This window comes from Gastrolobium bilobum, unplaced genomic scaffold (assembly GCF_033153095.1).
Source record: "Gastrolobium bilobum isolate Gb01-03AN ecotype WA unplaced genomic scaffold, APGP_CSIRO_Gbil_v1 utg1162, whole genome shotgun sequence".
Taxonomy (NCBI): Eukaryota; Viridiplantae; Streptophyta; class Magnoliopsida; order Fabales; family Fabaceae; genus Gastrolobium; species Gastrolobium bilobum.
Genome location: NW_026898943.1, coordinates 230,667 through 249,840, shown reverse-complemented (window position 1 = coordinate 249,840; position 19,174 = coordinate 230,667). Strand labels below are relative to the sequence as shown.

Sequence of the window (19,174 nt, the reverse complement as noted above, 5' to 3'; positions counted from 1 at the left end):
TGCCACAAACACCACCACCACATCATATGAAAATGAAAGTGATGATCCAAAAAATTTTATGCATAATAAGAATGATTTTTTATTCTATTATTTGTTGTGTTATCAAAAACAATTACCATTCTCAGAATAAAAATAGAACATGTTATCAAACACATTTTTTTTCTCAGAAATTATTACAAGGTACAAAAATAGAAAAAAAAATTCTTTCTTTTAATAAACAGTTCGTTAATAAAATAGATTTCATGCACATTTATAATAAGATGAGTAATGTTATTCTCATCTCTCACCATTCCTCATAGACTAGTAGGAGCCTAATCTCTACGGTTCAATTTTCTTTTTCTTTTTTTCCAATTAGTGTTTCTCTTTGAACTCGAAGTCCTATGAAACAAAACTTTAAATGTAAGTATAATGTGTGTAATAGAATACACCAATGTTATCTGTTAAAAACTTTTATTATATTATTTTACATTACTTGTTTAAAATAAAAAAAAATAAAAACAAACATTCTGATACATCATATAATGTTTTTAATAGAAAAGATAGAAAAATTATATAAGAAAATTGACTTAGAAATATTTCTTAACAAAATTCGACAAAAATAACCCCTTTTTCTGAAATTAGTGATAACCAAAGCTTATGCTAGGTAAGCTGTGTTAGATTATCTCCTTTAATGTAACCATTTCAAATTTTTTGTAGCCTTTCATCAATTTGATATTTTTAGGAAGAAGTGACACCCTACTAGTCCCATAACTACAAAGCCTATACCATTTATAGGGCTCTAACATCACTAAATCATAATACACAGTACACAACTGACGGTTAAAAGAAAGTTTCCAAGTCCTCTTGAAAAGGAGCCTCCCAGTCCCACGTCCCAAGCAAACACATAATAACATTCAACTTTTACAAGCTTTATCAATGGCCCAACCCAAATGTTACACAGATACATCAAATCAAACAAAACCAATTCCCCATTTTCCGTGGCTTTCGGCCTTTCGAAAGACATAGAAAGCATCCCAAGCTCCCCAACAAAGGGTAGGGTTGCTGTTGCTATTATTGTATACATACATAAAAATATAATTCCCATCAAAGCAAAAAAGGGGAAAGAAAAAAAGAAAATGCAGTTGAATGACTAGAAATTTAGTAAGAGCATTTCAAGAAAGCAAACACTGCCCAAAATCATTACTGACAAATGGTCTTCAATATATAGCTTTCTGGCTTTCATTCATCTTTCATATCACCTCCTCCTTAAATGTCTTGTACGGACTTTCAATCAGCTTCATACTTACTGTTGGGTAAAGCTAATCACTTTTTATTTATTTACTCTTCCTTTTTTTTCTCTTCTCTCTATCATCTTGGTTGTCACTCGTGGAAACTTTTTGTTGGGTGCTTGGAAATAAAACCCCAATCATCAATACCAAATCATTCCACAAAATGGTGGATGACACTCATTAGACCTATAAACTAACAAGAATCAATTCTGACACTCGTCTCATTACACCTATAAATTAACAAGATTAAATTTTTCAGTAGAAAAATATCCTATAATCCAATCAGTAAACACCAATCAAATTTTCCTTGTATAGATCACAAACTCTGCGAGGTGCAATGCAAACTAAGGCCGATGTAACTTTTGTTCCGGACAAAATTCACTGTCCTCAAAAGTAAGTTTTCTCTTAGCTCCGAAAGAAGTTTCAGATGGGTTCTCAAGAACACACGTGGAGCCCGTCTGGGTTGACAATAAAATCGAGGATGGTGTCTTAACGTTGTTTCTCCTCTTTTCCTGTATTAGACTGTAGCAGGAAAAAACATGTCCCTGTTGCATACAAAAAGCAAACATCATCAAACTGTGTTATGTTACTTTATTTCAATTCTCAACCCAAATAAGAAGATTTGAAGAACAACCAAACAACTGTTAACACTCATGAATACACTGTTAAATACACTCACACTTTCTAGATTTCCCCATGATGAGATTACGCTTATTCGAAGATCCATGGCCTTTCTTGTTAATGTAGCATCAAAAGCTGCCAATATGGCAGCAGAGGCAATTATAGATGGCCGTTGATCCATCAAATTAACATCTGCAAAGGAAAAACTCACCTTCATATGTAAAATCTATATACTACTATTTCATATTGAGGGAATTGCATTACAGAAAATCACCTTTGACCATAGCCACAATATGTTCCGTGGCTTTTGTGATTATTGTTTCAGGTCTGGATCCAGGGCAGAACTTGCTGACAAAGTAATGCAAGTAAGAAAATGGAGTTGCTGATCCCATTTTCCATTCCAAGGTACACAAAATCAGAAGTTCCATGTTCTTAATAACTTTGTTCTCAAAGCGATATTCTGCTATTGGATATTCAGATAGAGGCGGCACCTTTTGCTCTTCCATCTTTGCTGCCAGGGATAAACTTGCCACTGATAATAATTGAATAGCCCAAGGTTTGGATTCCTGCATCATTCCATTCCAGATAGAAAAAACAAAAAAGGAAAAAAGTTAAAAAGCAGAACAATCTGAAAGAAAGGATTAAGAATATAGTGAAACTATCACTGAGTTTAAGAAATTATGTCAATGCTTACATCGATGGATCTCTTTGAAAGAAAGCGATCAAAGTAAGTCACTGATAAATAAGCTGTCTGAATTTTGAATCCAAATCTTGCTTGTGTCTGAATAAACAATATAAACTTTCAAGAGCAGAACAATCAAAAGCAAAGCAAGCACAATGATAAGAGTTGGGGAAAAAAAAATAAAGATTGCTTGGTTTGGCTCATGAAAACTAACATTGAAAATCCAGTCAATGGCATCCATACGAGCACTCCTCAACCAGTATCTGCTTGAATAATCATCAGAGGACAAGAAATGATTATGGGATCCGAAACCCATTTCTTGTCCGAACAAAAACTCAATGTATTCCTCTTCATCGTCCTCAAAAACAAAACATGGGTTATCAAGTGAGTCAATGCCAGCGTGTTCATCTTCGGCTTCAAAGAAGCTATCTTCACCTTCTTCACACATGAGGCTAGACAAAGAAAAGGTGGTGCCAGAGCTTCCCATTTTGTTTCAATATGTGTTTCAACAAAATTTCTCAAAGTTCACTTAACTTGTCGCAGAATCTAACCGCTAAATACTAGGAAATCTAGAAAGAGAGAGAGAGAGATTAGATGTGGGGAGGTAGAGTGAAGAGTGGATAGGAATGAGTGGGAAGCAGCGGTTTTTGGTGCCGCCAAAATAAGAAGATGAGATATAAAGGGACGTTAATTAGCGGTTACAGGGTTTTGAGCTGTGTGTGTATGGGTATACACTCTGTACACCCCACAAGTGAGTGTGAGAGAGAGAGAGTAGAGTGTAGTGGTTTTAAGTCATCCCAAAAGTCTCTCTCCAAATGTTGGGAGATTGCAAACTTCCCAATATTAGGAGTCCATGGGGTATTGCTATGGTACGTGCCCAACAGTTTAGGACAGCTGTAGGATGGTCACTTTTGTCCCATGTGATGGTAGAGGATTTCATTTGGTCTTAATTTTCATCATCGTTCACCTTGTTTTTTCTTGCTACAGTGTTTCTCTAATTATGTGCTGGTATACATTCTGATTGTGTATGTTATCCTTCAATAAAGAAGCCACTAAAGCTCAATCCTACCTATCATTGAGCATGCTAAAGTAGAATTTGTAAGAAGAATATGCACACGAAAAGTGGAATATATGAATTATAAATTACTGAAAAAAGTTCCTTAATATATTTTTATTTGAATTTTAATGACTTCAAATTAAAATGTAAACCCTTTAGTTTTTTTTTTTTTTTATAAGGATTATAGTATGAGCTCCATGACCTTACCTGTCGCCCAACTTCCATTCAAATGTTATTATCAATGGTCTCACTTGTTGGCTTTCCCTGTCTCTTTTTTGGTTTCAGACATCCTTGTGTTCCAAATTAGGCCCTAATGTCCACATTTAAGCATCAGCATCAAATATGAGCAATTGAATCCACATCTTGTCAGCTTCTTGTCAAGACAATGAATGTACAACTATAATTTTTCTCTCCGCAGAGTCGGCACATCCAAACGAACATAACAATTATGATCAAACAAATAGATCCGTCTCATTTAAAACCACTGCTTGCTATTTCCTTATTACTCATTTAGACTAATCCATTTTAACTTCAAAATAATTCTCAGAATCAGTGTAAAATGGATACAATAACTAGTTCAGCTACCATTAACTCATCGTGCGCGCTATTTTAGGCATGAAGATTATTAATGTTCTTTCTGTAGCTTTCTTCCATCCATGTAATTAACCTTTTTGTCGTTTGTTATCAATGAAAAGTGCTTAAAATCACTGTAAGCGCATAGTGGTTCTCAGCTATCCTCCTTATTTTCTCTGGGAAACGAGGATATTAATTATTAAAAGGGCGGAAAATTGGAAAAACTACGTGGACTTCACTTACCACGAAGTCTTCACGCTTTTGTTTCTAAACTGTTAGGAGAAAGCATTTTCTCAATAGGGAGCTCATTTTTTTACTACCATCCCTTATGTATTAAGGCCAGTAGATAATTATAATATTAATTTTTTTTTCTTTTCAGAAATTCTCTAAAACCTTGTTTGCTGATACGAAGAAAAGAAAAAAAAATAACTTTAAATATTATAACTATTTATTCGAGAAAGTATATAATTATGATAGATGATAGTGAAAAAGTGAAGTAGTATGAATATACTCCCTCTTTTCTTAATCGGATAATCAGAAAACCCTGGCCATTGGTGAATTGATTATGCACCAACAAGAATGAGCAGAAGAAATCAGTGAATCTTTTTTTATCAAAGAGAAACTAGAGGTTATGGCCCTAATATATTTCTTAATACATATGGCAGTTTAAATAACTAACTAGTTAATTTTAGAATTTAATTAAACTAAATGACACAAGATCCAAAATCTGGGATGCCATTAAAACATGTGTACTTGCATCTTTTACAGTCCTTGACTGCCAGATAGGATCACACTGCTCTGCTCACCATAATAAATAGTGAATTATATATCATCATTAGATTGCAAGCATGTTTATCAATTAGCTTATATCACAGGGACAAGGATATACATTTTAATCCAATAATCAGTAATTAACAAACTCTTTGAATATCATAATTGATAAGGGGGGGTACGGTGTATTGAGGGGGCCAGAATTAGAAGTTAAGAAAAGAATTGATGAAAGTATGAAAGCACACGTGAATAAAATAGCAGGGGAGGAGCGTCTTCACGTGTGAAAGGCTGGACCACTTCCAGTCTGTTTAAGCATCAAAGATTTTATAAAAGAAAGGCAGAGGGAGGAAGAAGACGCTCCTGGTCTATCCTAAGTTGCTACCCACTCACTCATAATAGAATATATCATTATAACTGTTACATGAGATGTGGCACAGTCCTAGACTCCTAGTACGTAGCATATGATATTATTAATTACACACATACTTATATTTTTATATATATATATATAAATAAATGAATACTTAGGACGATACATTTTCTTTAACTTTTAATTTTATTTTTTTTTATTGATGGTGTTTAGCTTAGGTAACAGTGATGGGAAGACTAGGTAGAACCTTTGACTCTGAAACATCAGCAAACCCAAGATGGTCAGCAAGTTTGACCGTGTATGATTCTCTCTTCTCTTGCTTACAGGTGCAGAATGGGGGTGGGGAAAATCATGGTTCCAAGACCACTCTGTTCTTAATTCAATCACTATGTGTCACTGAATGGCCTGGCCTGCACACACTCGCACAAAGAATAATGACAAGGCTCAATTTGTATGTATCATATCATGAGTGCGTGAGATTTTTTCTGAGACAAGAGAGCGATTATAAGAGACATGTACTGTGCATGAATGAGGTTTATATGGAAATATTTTATTTTATTTTAAAAAAAAAAGCATGGTTGGAATTACTGATGTTGAGAATTACTGGGACTGGGTGTGTGATATGTGTTGCATTGACAGCATTCAGCAAATTGAATGTTGTAGGTTTTCATCATGTCGCAACCACCCCCATTATTCCTCTTCCATTTTTATATGTTGTTGCTGTTCCATTATCAAATTGTATGACGATGGATGATGGATGGTTGCTATTGTTGTGACCTCATTAATTAATTTGCCCATAGAGCCAAAAATGTCGCACAATACGATAGACTATATATATATACACTTGCAAGGGAATTTTTTTTTGCTCAAGTGTTTCCGTTATAGGTGTTTTAATCTTAATAATACAGTTTATGGAATAATTAGCATCATTTGATAAGTGAGTTAATTGTATGATATCTGCTTTAAATTTCACGTAATTATCTACATTGTTCAAAGGTAATTGTACGTTATGATTAGTTGACAATGGGCAAAAGCGCTAGTTAAAGGGGCAAAAATAGCTAGAACACAACATTTTTTAAAGAAAAAAAAACATTTTTTAACATTTGAAATTATTATTACTTTTTCTTTTTCCGACTTAGTTTCTCCATAATGTATATTAAAATTAGCCTTTTGATAAGTATTATGTGCCTCTGAACCTGCATTTATTTTATTTAAAATTAAAAAAAAATGAACAGTAATAAGAGTTCATTATAATTTATAACTACAAAATTTTCCAAAAATACAAAAAAGTATAATTATGATATGAGAAGTGGGTAAGTGTCTGAAGACGGTGCAACAAGTATAATTTTATCCTTTTTTGTATTTTTTTAATTATAATAATGTTATTTGAAAAATTAAAAATAGTAATCGAAAGAGACAATTCCCTTCATACTAATATAGAATAGAATATATAAAAATAGGTAACTATAGAACATAAGTTGTGATTAAATCTCACTCTTTCTCCTCCTCCTCCTCCTTTATGTGTTAATAAAAAATTTTACTGCTTGAAATTCTAAAAATATCGGGAATCAAAATATGTATAAAAAAATATAAATACATCTTATATTCATTAAAAATATTCATTAAAATATTTATAAATAAAAATAAAATCTATGAAACCAAAAATAGTTATTATTCTATAAATATAGTTGCCTTCGAAGTTCCATTTTTTTTTTGTTTTTAGTATTGTTACCATGCACTTCAAGCATTCTTCATAATTTATTATTAGTTATTCTAATAAAAAAATATAAATTGATTGATTGGTAGTGCTATTAATTTAAATACTAAATACTAATATATTTTTTAGCACACTTTCAACATTGAAAATAAAAATATTTTACAAAAAAATAAAATTAATACTAAATATAAAAAAAATAGTTAAGATTGTATTTTTGGTTATTTTTTAATTAGAAGAATGATAATTTCCTTTTATCAAACGTGATTAGTTATCCTTAACACAACAGTGAAAACATGTTTGATAAAAGGAAATAAATCAAACGTGTTTTGTGCATAATTAACAGAAAAAAAAAATATGCAGCAAAAACAGAAATATTAAATTCAACTAAATATTATGCATATTGTTTGGTTAACTACAATGGAGTCATCATAAAGAGAAAATAGATCTTTCATATATTATTTAAGGGACAGATTATATTTATAAACTTTTTTGTTTACAAACTCTTATAAATTACACTCGACCGCACTACAACAAAACCGGTAAATAACGTCGATTTAATTTCAGCTTAGCGGCCGTTTAAAACGCCACTAAAAAGAACAGCGTCTGTTTTCTTAACCGCCTGCGAAATTGGCGCCGTTAAATCATTTAATGTGATTTAACGACCTTTTAGACAATCGTGGGTATAACCGCCCCTGGATATCTCTTTCAATATTTTTTAACACTGTGGCCGTTTTAAACCGCCGTTGTTCCTTTTGGAAAATTAAAAAAAAATTAATTTTAAATTTTTAACATATCTTAAAAGAAACAGTTTTTTTTTAGTGTTATTTATTTGATAACAGCAATTATCTATCTCATCAAATCCTAGACAGTATCTTTAATTATTAGATAGTTTCAACCAAAATTTAAGGCTAAATATAATTTGGTATAGAAAGAGACAAGAATATATAGCAAAAGGAATAAAAAAAATATAAAGGTAAATTGATTAATTTTTATTATACCACTTTGGTCAGTTGCCAAATTATAACAAATTCATACGGACATAATGATTTATGCAATATAAAACCATCACAACCAAAATTGAAATGCATTTACACTACTTGCACCATGCTTGACAAAAAATCTGGTGCCGATATCCAAAAAAATCATTGCACCAAATTGACCATGTTGTGATCAAGATCAATCTTACATATAGGATGGTCCAACCAACAAACAAAAAACAGTCGTGGTTTATCAAATTTTGGCTGTTCTTTAGGCTCTGCCAAAAATCGGGTTCTCTACTAATTCTGGGTCCATCATGACCTAAATGAATCACCAAAAAAATTAGACAAATCAACCAAATTAGGCATAATATCTGAATAAAAAAAGAGCAAAACAAAACATCAGGAAAATTGTGAACTCCTTAAAATTTAAAAAACAATACTAATTATACAAGAAAATTTATAAAGATGATTACAAAATAATAAAAATGTATAATAGTTATACATACGTAATTTTTGTTTTCTTTGAAAAATAAATGTATGAGTAACTACAAATATCAAATTAAGACAGAGGCAAACAATGGAACTATGACTCTAACAAATGCCATGTCATGAAGCACGGTCATGTAAGGAAGTTAACCTGGTATTAATGCAGAGCAATTTTTTATGGATATGATGTGATCATATAGCTCCATATGAATGTACAGCTGTTTATTTTCAAACCATGAAGAATAGTAACCCACAATGTTCTCATGGGAACCTAGAGGCAAGATGGAAAATGAAATTTAGGAAAATAAAATTAATATAAAAGTCATTATGCAACATAAAATAAAAATTGAAAACGTAAAATGCACACCTGAGGCTGCCAAAGCTTTTCTCCTGCAATGTCAAAGGATTAATACAACAAAAGGGAAGAAACATCCACAGGTATTAAGATGGTACCTTTCTATTTCCTGGCATAACTGCCTGGTGCTGTGTTTCACAGCATACAAGCAACCATCTATCCGCTTTAATACTTTGAAAACTCATCTAAAGTTCCCTCGACCAATTTGTTGATAAGAAAAGGGAAAATTATACATCAAATCAGAAAGTTGAATGGCAGCAAGGTAATTCCAATTTCAGTTGGAATTTCTTTTTGAAACATACTACCTCAATTTCGTGAAAGTCAGTCGATAGCGTGAAAATCCATCACCACCAGTAAATGCAGGGAAGAGGCCTGCAATTCAACCATTATGCAGTTAGAAAATTGCAATAGGTGTGAACAAAAACCCAAAATATATAATATCGTACAGGTTGCAACTACTTTCTCCACAATTATTAAAAATGATTCGCGAAAAAACTGACCAAAACTATACCAGCACATTTTGATCTTTGGTTTCCAAAGGGATTTGCCTCCTTTTCTGAAACATCTTTCAAATAGGGGTTCCTAATGCAAGGAGGAGGCATAACCCTACACCGCAATGCAACTGTAGAATATGACACAATTTTGTGCCTTTGGTTTACCAGTTGTTATTGTTTTCTCAACAGCTACTACTTCCTCTGCAATAGGGTCCTTTCCAAGTTCCACAATTTGTTGATGGTCACTAGAAAAGGTAGGGCTGAGAGGGTTTACTGAGATAGCATCTATGACAAATATGCATATCAATTATAGAAAATAGCTTAATAAATTTACATGGTAAAAAAAATGTATAAATACACATATATATATATATATATATAGCACTACTTGTTTTCAAGTGGTAGTAAACCCATGCAGTAGGCAATGTATCAAAATTCTTGAGGAAGAGTGATAAAAAATAAGACAACTCTAATTATATTAGACAAAGTTCCTTCACACTTGCCAAGCATGATGGAATTTGATTTAGGTTCCTCCCTATCACAAAAGGCAACAAGGATATTTTGCATAATCTTGTACAGGCTTCCTCACAGTACTCAGATTCTCAAATTTACAGGTCCTTTGTTTTAATAAACATACATACAAGCAGAGCACAATCTCTCGGATATTAATATAACCTTACAATTAATATGAGTTCTAAAAGTTATCTGCATGACTTCGTATCATAGCATTTGTTAGCAAACTCCTCACAATAACGCAATTTCGAATGCGGAGTAACAACATGTAATTTAGTCTTACCCAGACGACATCTCTTGCTTTTAGTAGTATTCAGCTTCTCCGGTAATTTGGGGTAAGAGGTATTTTCCTGCGAGAAAACAATGATAAAAAAACTTTAAAAGCATAAAAAATAAATCTAGGATAACGAATTAAACATTGAACGAACAATGCAAGAATCTAAATTGAGATTTCAAAAATAAATGGACCCATGCACGGAGCAAAATCGGCGTGGTAGAGAAAACCGTTCTTGGAAAGCCTATCCTACACCTCACTCCAAGCATTAATTCTCCAAACCCTAACCCCCTTTTCTCATCGATTGAAGTTCCTCTGCATCATTATTACCATAACAATTGCATTCTTCTTCAAGCGCTCAGAAGCGCGTCGAATCATCAACAACAAATAATTCGAACGAAGAAAATGAATGTTGAAGCTGATTGGGAAATGTTTCTAGCGATATGTGAAGATACAGATAGAGAGTTTTGAGGGAAAATGTTAGTGAAATAACGGAGTTTTGAGGGGAAAATAAAAAGTGGTGAACACTGCGGTCACTTAACTCTGTTTTAATCACAATTATTTGTTAGAGTTAAGGGCGCTTTGGACAAATGACACGAAGCCACCGCCACTGTATACCGTTTTTGTGGTAGTGCCGGTTCCTACATTAATCACACAGTGTACGACCGGTTCTACATTAGTGTAATTGCAAAAAAAGTTTCCTGTCCCATTATTTAATATGATCATATATGTGAGAAGATCTTAACCACCAATGAACAGATTAACACTGATAATTTTAGAACTTTTTATCTCAATATGTTTTTTTTGTCTTCTCCAATCACTATTGATTTACCCTTATATAATTAGAATATTTCCATATTAAATAATATATAAGAGGATCACCCCACGTCCGCATGGGTTTCCTACTCTTCTATTAGGAGTTTTTATCGTTTTGGAGCGTGTTCACTATTCAGTTTAAGGTGAAAAATTTATTATTGTGTTTTATAAGGACAATAATTGTATTAAAGACCAACATTTACATTGCTGAATGCCAAAAAAATTTGGGTAATGGTTTTATGTCAATTTTTAAAAAGGATACCAAAATGAGTTTAACTTATCTAAATAATAGGATTAGTTCCTTTTGTATTTGACATCGGCTTCATTGAATTTTTTTTTTAAGGTTAGAAACATACGAATTTTTTTTAAAAAATTATAAATTTATTGGACAAATGAAGAAAAGATTGCTTACGCAACCCGAAACGAATTATCATAATGCAAAGTCAAAAGATATCAAAACAGTTTTTCATCCTTGTAAATTTGCTTCACGAGCTTTCCTGTTGTTGGGTTGGGTCAAATTGAATATTTCTTATCACAAATAGTAATAGCCAAGAAGCCCGAATGATATTTTGCCAAAAACTGAATAACAAAAAACAGTTTTTTTTTTTTTTTTTTGGTAATCAACAATTTTAAAAACAAAGAGGTCAAAGAATTTCACTAATTTAAAAAAATAATATATTCTTCATATTGTATGAGATAGTTTATTTCATATAAAAAAAAGTGAGACCTATTTTTTTCCTTCTCTCTCCTCTTTAGTAAGTCTCATTAACTTTTTTTGTCATTAGAAAGTAGAAACATATTTCCCTTTTAAAAAATATGAAAAAGTTCAAAAACTCCCTATGATTTTACTTTGAAGCGCTTATCCTTTTATATATTTTTTTTAATCACTTATCCCATATATTTTTTAATCTAAACTCATCCTTAATGTTGTTATAAACTTGATTAATCTATATATTTTATTATTTTTAGAAGAAAAAAATAAATTGATGAAAAAAAAAAGACCAAATCATTGAAAACTTACAATACTTAATGAAAAATATTAAAAATGAAAAAAAAACAAATATGTATAAATGAAGAAGAATAAAATATAATGAGGACAAAAAAATAAGATTAAATATGTTAAAATTCTACTTAGTGACAAAAAAGACTAAAAAGGATATAGAAGAAAAAGAAATCAATATTTTAATTTGGTCCTTTTTTTTCTTCTTGTTTTTTTTTATCATATTATTTTATTTTTTTAAATTCTTTTTATATTCTATTGGTATTTTGTTTCACTTTTTTTTTTCTATCACTATTAAAAGAAATAGGAAAAAAATAAGACAAACAAGAAATAGATGACAAAAAAATTAATTTTGTAAGTTTCCAACATATTTGATCTTATTTTTTCTTATATTTTTTATTGTGCTTAGTCTATTTTCTTCTTTTATGATTTAGACTATTTTTTATTTTTATCTTTACTTTTATTTTTTCTGTTACCATTGTAAATGTGTAACATATTTGGTCTTTTTTTTTTCTTCTAATTTTTTGTCCCATTTTTTTTTAGTACAAGTTATTTTCTTCTTTTATTTGACCTTTTATTCCCTTTTTTTTAGTTTTTTTATATAAGTGTTGTAAGTTTTTAACATATTTTGTCTTGTATTTTGTTTTATTTTTTATGCCCAATTTATTTTCTTATTCTAAGAAGGGTAAAATAGACAAATTAGTTGAATTTCCAACAATATTAAAGATGAATTTAAATGTAAAAAAATCATAGAAAAATAAATGATTAAAAAAATAAAAAATAAAGTCATTTAAAGCAAAACCACATCAATTTTAAAACTTTCCCTTTAAAAATATTAAGGTTTTAAAATGTTATGTAATATGAGGTACTCTTCTTAAAATCCAACCTGGCTTGATTAACCTCAAGTCATATCGGCTTATTGAGTTGGTCTGGGCGTTGGAAACCCTTAGGGGACGTTTGGTAGAAGAGAATTTTTTATTTATTTGGACATAATAGATTACTGGAATATAATAGAAAATATATTTTGCTGAAATGTTACTAAAATATTGTTTGGTATGGTCAAATTTTCTCGAAATTTTGTGGTTTATTTTATTGAATGTGTGTTTGGTTGATTGTGAAATATTAGTGGGAATGTGAGGTTATTTTACGAAAATAATCCTACTTTTACTTTTTAATATTATATTATAATCAACGTTAAACATTTAATATTTATTATCGTAATCATTTGACAATAAACGGTTGATGAAGTGAAGTTCATTTGCTACCAAAAAGTAGAGTTATTATTGTCCACAAAAATTTGGTCTTTTTTTCTACTTCCCGGGCAAACCACTATTCCAACTTCTGGATGGAGATATTTAGTACCATTTTTCATATATGAACTGCAAAAATCGGGCAACGTTGTTTCTCGGAAAAGTGTAATATTTTTGCTACCAAACATGGTCTTCCAATTCTCCATACCCAGTTTTCCAAGGAACGAAATTTTTTTTTGGGTAATTTCCTTCTATAAAACTATAAAAATTAGAGAATAATGGAAATAATGTTACAAATTTATAATTATTAATAAAAACATATCAATTGAAGATAAAAATAAAGAACACCATAATCTGTTTTTTTTAAAAGAGAATAGATATTCACAACCATGCCTATACAGAAATACTTATTATTATTGTTATGGCTCTTCAATGTCTTGTTTTGTCTCATAGTTTTTTATTTTTTTTATTTTTTATAAAACTAGCTACGGACCTTTGTCTAGCGGTTTATTATTAATATGATATTATTATGTTCTTTATTGTGTTCCATCGTGCTTCCTCCTTCATTTCAAATAAGTTAAATTTTAATACAAAATAAAGTGATAATATGCATGGTCCATATTAACTGTATTGGATATACAAATCAAATTTTTGTTTTATTCTGGACCGAAACTCATGTTCAGGCCCAACAACTCGTTACACATGACTTGAATATAGACCTAGGTGAAACGAGTATTTGCGCGGAAGACACCTCCTGATGTGAAGAAGATCTTAGAATCCGACATGAAATTTGGATTTTGAGATTAAATGTATATGTAAGGGATTTCAAGAAACCACATAATTAGATCTCTTGTTTCAAATAACTAGACAAGGGAGCCCTTATTTTGGCCAACCCCGTGTAATATAAAGACATGCCTCATTACTTAGGTATACACTTTTATTTCCGATACCTTAATTCTTCTTACACCCTGCCTGACTAGTTATTTTTTTATGCACATTTAAGTTATTTCTTTTCCTCCTGAAGTTTTAAAAATGGGAAAATTGACCCATCTCAAGAAACAGCTCTTCAAAAATTATGTTTCCAAAAAAAAAAAAAATTCAAAAATTAATAAAAAAAAAATACAAATTAGGGGTAGGGTCATCAATATCTCAACAACCCTGCTTTATTTGCCTCCCAATTTTCGCCTGAAATTTGCACGTTTCCTGTTTGATGAAGGTGACGGTGAAGTTTTGTGGCCACGATCCAGTTGGCGATTGTTGTAGTTTTGTGGATTGACGTAGCACAACTTGTCTCTTTCTTCTCCTAAAATAGTATTTTGAAATCACAATCACTCAAGTTGAGTACTTCTTTCGTTTCATTTAATCACTCGCTTGCTGCGTTACAAACCGTCCCTGTCTCTTTGCTATACTAATAGTGGCATCCAGGTGTACATGAGTTGCATCTGAGCCAACCTTCTATCAGGATATTTGGTATTTGTGGAGTATATTTTTTTCTTATAGGAACTTCAAAGTAGTTGGACTGAAAAATAATCAAAAAATTGAATCAAATCATAAATCAGATTGAACTGTACTTAAAATAGTCGGCTTTTAACCGAATCAGTTTTTAAAGAATCAATTCATGAACCGAACCGATTTTTAGAACCAGTTTAAGAACTGAACCGTTTCTGAACCAAACCGAATCGAACCAAATTCATTTTTATAGCTTTATTTTTTAAATTTTTTAAATTTTTTATTTTCAAAATTGGATCGACCCGAACCGATTCTGAACCGAACCGAACCGTTTCCAACTGAACCGAATCACTTCCGAACTGAATCAGTTTTGAACCAAACTGAACCATTTTAGAAGAGAACCATTTAAATCAATTTGGTTCGATTTTTCAAAAAATTCGATTCGATTCGATTCGACCCATGCACATCTCTAATTGGATGTTTCAATCGTACTTCTCTTCTTCATTACAATCTTTTTCCAATATTTCTATATTCCCCCCGTTTTTCTATGACCACACTGATACGCATGACTTTACTGAACTGGGCCAACCAGAGGAGGAGACTGATCAAGTGGTTGTTGGGCTAGAGCAACATCAGTTAAGTCATCAATCATATCAGTCCCAAGACCAGGTGGACTAAGAGGATCAAATTCCAGCCCAAGTGGATGAGTGATTTTTATCATATAAGCAGTGTGCGTGAGATGAGAGCAATGCCTTATTAGGCTGTTAGGTGGTTATGCTTTTGCGTATTTGTTTCTGTTATGAGATTCTGAGGTGTTGCTTTAGCTTGCCTTTTAGTTACTGATAGTAACTTTGCTGTATAAAGACCCGATTTTACAATGAATGAGCAAGGAATATTTTGGCTAACTATGTGTTAGAGGAGGTACTCTCCTTCGAAGAGAGAAATTGCTACTATTCCCGTATCAATTGGTGCTTTCATTAAGTCCTTTTCACCATGCTTTCATCCTTGATCTCACCCTCCATTACTCCTACCTTCATCAACGACGCTCACCAGGAATTAGTTCAATCTATTTTTGCGGAGATGAAATCTAGTTTTGCAGCAATGAACACCACATGCGAGAACGTGATACACATGCTCAAGAACTTGATCCATGAACGTAAAGAACAAGCTGCTATCAAAATTCAGAAGGCATTTCTCAAGTATTCGTTGAAGCTAACCATTCACCAATCTGAATCGATCGACCAGAACGAGTTGCCTCAGACAGAGGTGGAACACCCGATTGCTAAGTCGTTGAACAATCGAGAGATGTTTCATGAATTTGCGGATGGATCTCCTTTGGATCAAGTTGCTTGTGTTAATGTCGGTGCATATCCAGAGATCGAAGCCTCACTGATACTCTATGCGTCAGCGCTGTCTTCATTATCCTCTCCAGTCATTAACGATGTCATCAAGAAGCCCGTATTTGGAGGAGCTATTCCTCTACCAGAAACAATGACGTTTCGTACCTCAGGTATCTCCATCGTTGTTAATTTTCCATATACTCTTCTCTTTTGGGTGGGGTTTGACACTGATTCCATTGGTCCTCCGTGGCTCGATGGTGACCCTCCGGGGTTCGATATTCTTCACTTGAATGAACAACCTCGTGCCCTCGCATTGTTGATTGATTCATTCTTCCCTGAGTTGTGTGGCAATAGTGTGCGAATCAATATGGATGGGAATATTTGTGGTTTTTTTAATTTTGTGTGCATGATGTTCGATGAAAGGCGTGAACAACAACCTATGGTTCATGCCAGCTGGTATACAATCTCCTCTGTTACCATTAGCCCACAGTCATCTGCCATAGTTTATACAATTTCTCCAATTGGGGATGCTTTCCAAGTTCCTCTTCTTTCATATGTTGCCACTGATCCAACCCTGTCATCCCTCTGGTTTCCCTTCTTTTAACGGACTACACAACGTGACTCACAACAAATGATTGCACTGGCTGAATTAATTGAATTTAATGGATGGAAAGAGGACATTGTTGTATTCTTGGATGAAGATTATAGAATAAATGGAATATCTGCTTTAGATGATGAACTTGAAAAAAGAAGATTGAAAATGGCTCATAAACTACCTTTTAGTGTTCATTTTGATTTGGATGAGATCACTCACTTGCTTAATCAATCCAAACTATTTGGTCCTCATGTGCATGTTCTGCATGTCATCCGTGAAGTATCCCCATTTAACCACAAACAATTATGGAAAGAGAAGTTTGGCAAATTTGATTTCACGTTGATTTTTCTATTCCTACTCGATGTTGGAAATTCATCTATCAACCAAAGCCAATTTTCTTCAGAAAATTTTCACATGTGCAGAGCTATTTTAATTGGATGAAAAACTTCATTAGATGGATCATATGGGGTCAGAATGAATGAGCTTTTATTTTTTTCAGCCACTTAATTGCTCCTGCTTTACTCCTTTTCAAGCATGGCCAAGATGGTGTTGTACTTCATGCTGTCTCGATGGGTTTAAAAATGGCCATTGTCAAGGCAGGTGTGATGGGAGGATCATATGCAAATACCCATATTAAATTGCCTTACTCTCTGCAAGCTTTGGGAATAGATATAATTATTTGTTTTGGAATTAGGTTGGGACATAAAAGGGTGCAAGTTGGCTCTTCAAATAGCATAGTATCTGCAAAGGATAATTTTAATGTCATTATATTGTTCCTTGGATTTATTTTCCCTGTTGGTCGTATAATGTTTCCAGATGGAGCAGGGCAATATATTAAAAAACTTAGTCAATACATTTCAATAAATGGAGGTATTATGAGGACTGCTCTTGACATGGGTTGCGGGGTTGCTAGTTTTGGAGGATATTTTCCATCTCAAAATATTTTAACAATATATTTTGCTCCAAGAGATTCACATAAATCACATATACAATTTTCTTTGGAAGGAGGAATATCAGATTTAGTTGCTTGGTTGGCACTCGTAGACTTCTGTTCCCTGCATTTGGATTTGGCTTAGCTCATTGTTCTTGGTGTTTGATCCCTTTTCCAGCCTATATTGCAACTTATTTCCTTGAAGTGGGTAGATTACTTCTCCCTGGTGGATATTTAGTCATCTCTGGCCTTCCTGTTCAGTGGCCTAAACAAGATAAAGAATGGTCCGATCTCCAGGCTGTGGAAAGAGCCTTGTTTTATGAACTGTTTGTTGTAGATGGTAATACTGTGATTTGGAAGAATGGGATGATTCCCAAGTAGCCAGAGAGGACAAGAGTTTGTAATGGCATTGAGATCATAATTAATCCTTCTCTTATGTTTCTTGATGAAACAACTTCTGGTTTGGATTCTACAACAGCCCTGAGGAAAGTTCAGATGCTACATGATATAGCAGCGACTGATAAAAGCGTAGTGACAACAATCCATCATCCATCAAGCAGAATCTTCCATAAATTTGATAAGTTGATCCTTCTAGGAAGAAGGAGCTTGCTTTGCTTTGGAAAAGCATCTGAAGCAATGGACTACTTCCAATTTATTGGGTGCACACCTCTTAGTGCCATGAATCGAACAAAGTTTTTATTATACTTGGCAAATGGCAACATAAATGATGCTTCTGTTCCATCAGAGTTAAAGGTTAAAATGCAAGTGGGAAATGCAGAAGGTGAAACACGGAATGGGAAACCATCAATTGCAATTGTACAAGAGTATTTGGTAGAGGCATATGAGACTAGAGTTGCAGAAATAGAGAAGAAAATTTTTGAACCATTGTTTGGTTTAGGAGATACTCTCATAGAAGTCCTTGGATTTTTTTTGGTTTCAAATAGCATCTAGGGGTCAAGAGTCTCTGGGAAGGTTTGTATCTAGAAGATTCTTCTTGGAAATCATTGGAGGAACTTTTAGGCTCTCAACCGGAATTCCACCTTGAGGACAAGGTGTTTCTCAAAGAGAAAGGGATGATACACATGGCTTTACTGAACTGGGCCAACCAGAGGAGGAGACTGATCAAGTGGTTATTGGGCTGAAGCAACATCAGTTAAGTCATCATATCAGTCCCAAGACCAGGTGGACTAAGAGGAATAGATCCCAACCCAAGTGGATGAGTTATTTTTATCATATAAGCAGTGTGCGTGTGAGAGCAATGCCTTATTAGGCTGTTAGGTGGTTATGCTTTTGTGTATTTGTTTCTGTTATTAGAATTTGTTATGAGATTATGAGGTGTTGCTTTAGCTTGCCTTTTAGTTACTGATAGTAACTTTGCTGTATAGAGACCCGATTTTACAATGAATGAGCAAGGAATATTTTGGCTAACCATGTGTTAAAGGAGGTACTCTCCCTCGAAGAGAGAAATTGCTACTGTTCCCGTATCACACACCTTCTATAATTTTGAGTGAGAGATATTAATCCATATTCACGGGCTTGGCTTTGCTGCGAGCTCATTTATTATGAGCCTCGAGTACGAGCTCCTTTTTCAATAAAAGAAAAAAAAAAGTTGGGGGGAGATTTAGAAAGAAG

At 32.9% G+C, this 19,174-nt stretch overlaps 3 protein-coding genes and 1 long non-coding RNA gene across 12 annotated transcripts; 2 read left to right on the top strand and 2 right to left on the bottom strand.

The window, feature by feature from the left end:
- Positions 1-1,612: 1,612 nt before the first annotated feature.
- LOC133285670 (cyclin-D5-1-like) lies at positions 1,613-3,058 on the bottom strand. Its single transcript, XM_061482933.1, has 5 exons — positions 2,786-3,058; positions 2,584-2,670; positions 2,164-2,455; positions 1,948-2,081; positions 1,613-1,813 (listed from the first exon to the last, which is right to left on the bottom strand). The coding sequence occupies exons 1-5, from the start codon at positions 3,056-3,058 to the stop codon at positions 1,613-1,615; spliced, it is 987 nt and encodes a 328-aa protein (XP_061338917.1).
- A 5,005-nt stretch (positions 3,059-8,063) lies between these two features.
- On the bottom strand, positions 8,064-10,655 carry LOC133285688 (uncharacterized). Of its 9 annotated transcripts, none has more exons than XR_009748035.1 (7): positions 10,171-10,655; positions 9,392-9,659; positions 9,186-9,252; positions 8,979-9,065; positions 8,893-8,915; positions 8,677-8,796; positions 8,064-8,358 (listed from the first exon to the last, which is right to left on the bottom strand). It is a non-coding gene; the product is annotated as an uncharacterized LOC133285688 (long non-coding RNA). The 9 variants fall into 9 exon arrangements; XR_009748038.1 differs by having other exon boundaries at positions 8,893-9,065; positions 10,171-10,237; positions 10,356-10,655; XR_009748041.1 differs by having other exon boundaries at positions 8,893-9,065; positions 9,392-9,619; positions 10,171-10,237; positions 10,356-10,655.
- A 4,869-nt stretch (positions 10,656-15,524) lies between these two features.
- Positions 15,525-18,046, top strand: LOC133285683 (uncharacterized). The gene is made up of 2 exons (XM_061482955.1): positions 15,525-16,186; positions 17,111-18,046. The coding sequence occupies exons 1-2, from the start codon at positions 15,670-15,672 to the stop codon at positions 17,116-17,118; spliced, it is 525 nt and encodes a 174-aa protein (XP_061338939.1). The 5' UTR covers positions 15,525-15,669; the 3' UTR covers positions 17,119-18,046.
- LOC133285668 (ABC transporter G family member 22-like) lies at positions 17,193-18,960 on the top strand. The gene is made up of 3 exons (XM_061482930.1): positions 17,193-17,481; positions 17,721-17,839; positions 17,924-18,960. Exons 1-3 carry the CDS (start codon positions 17,193-17,195, stop codon positions 18,491-18,493), a joined length of 978 nt encoding a protein of 325 aa, XP_061338914.1. The 3' UTR covers positions 18,494-18,960.
- Positions 18,961-19,174: the final 214 nt, after the last annotated feature.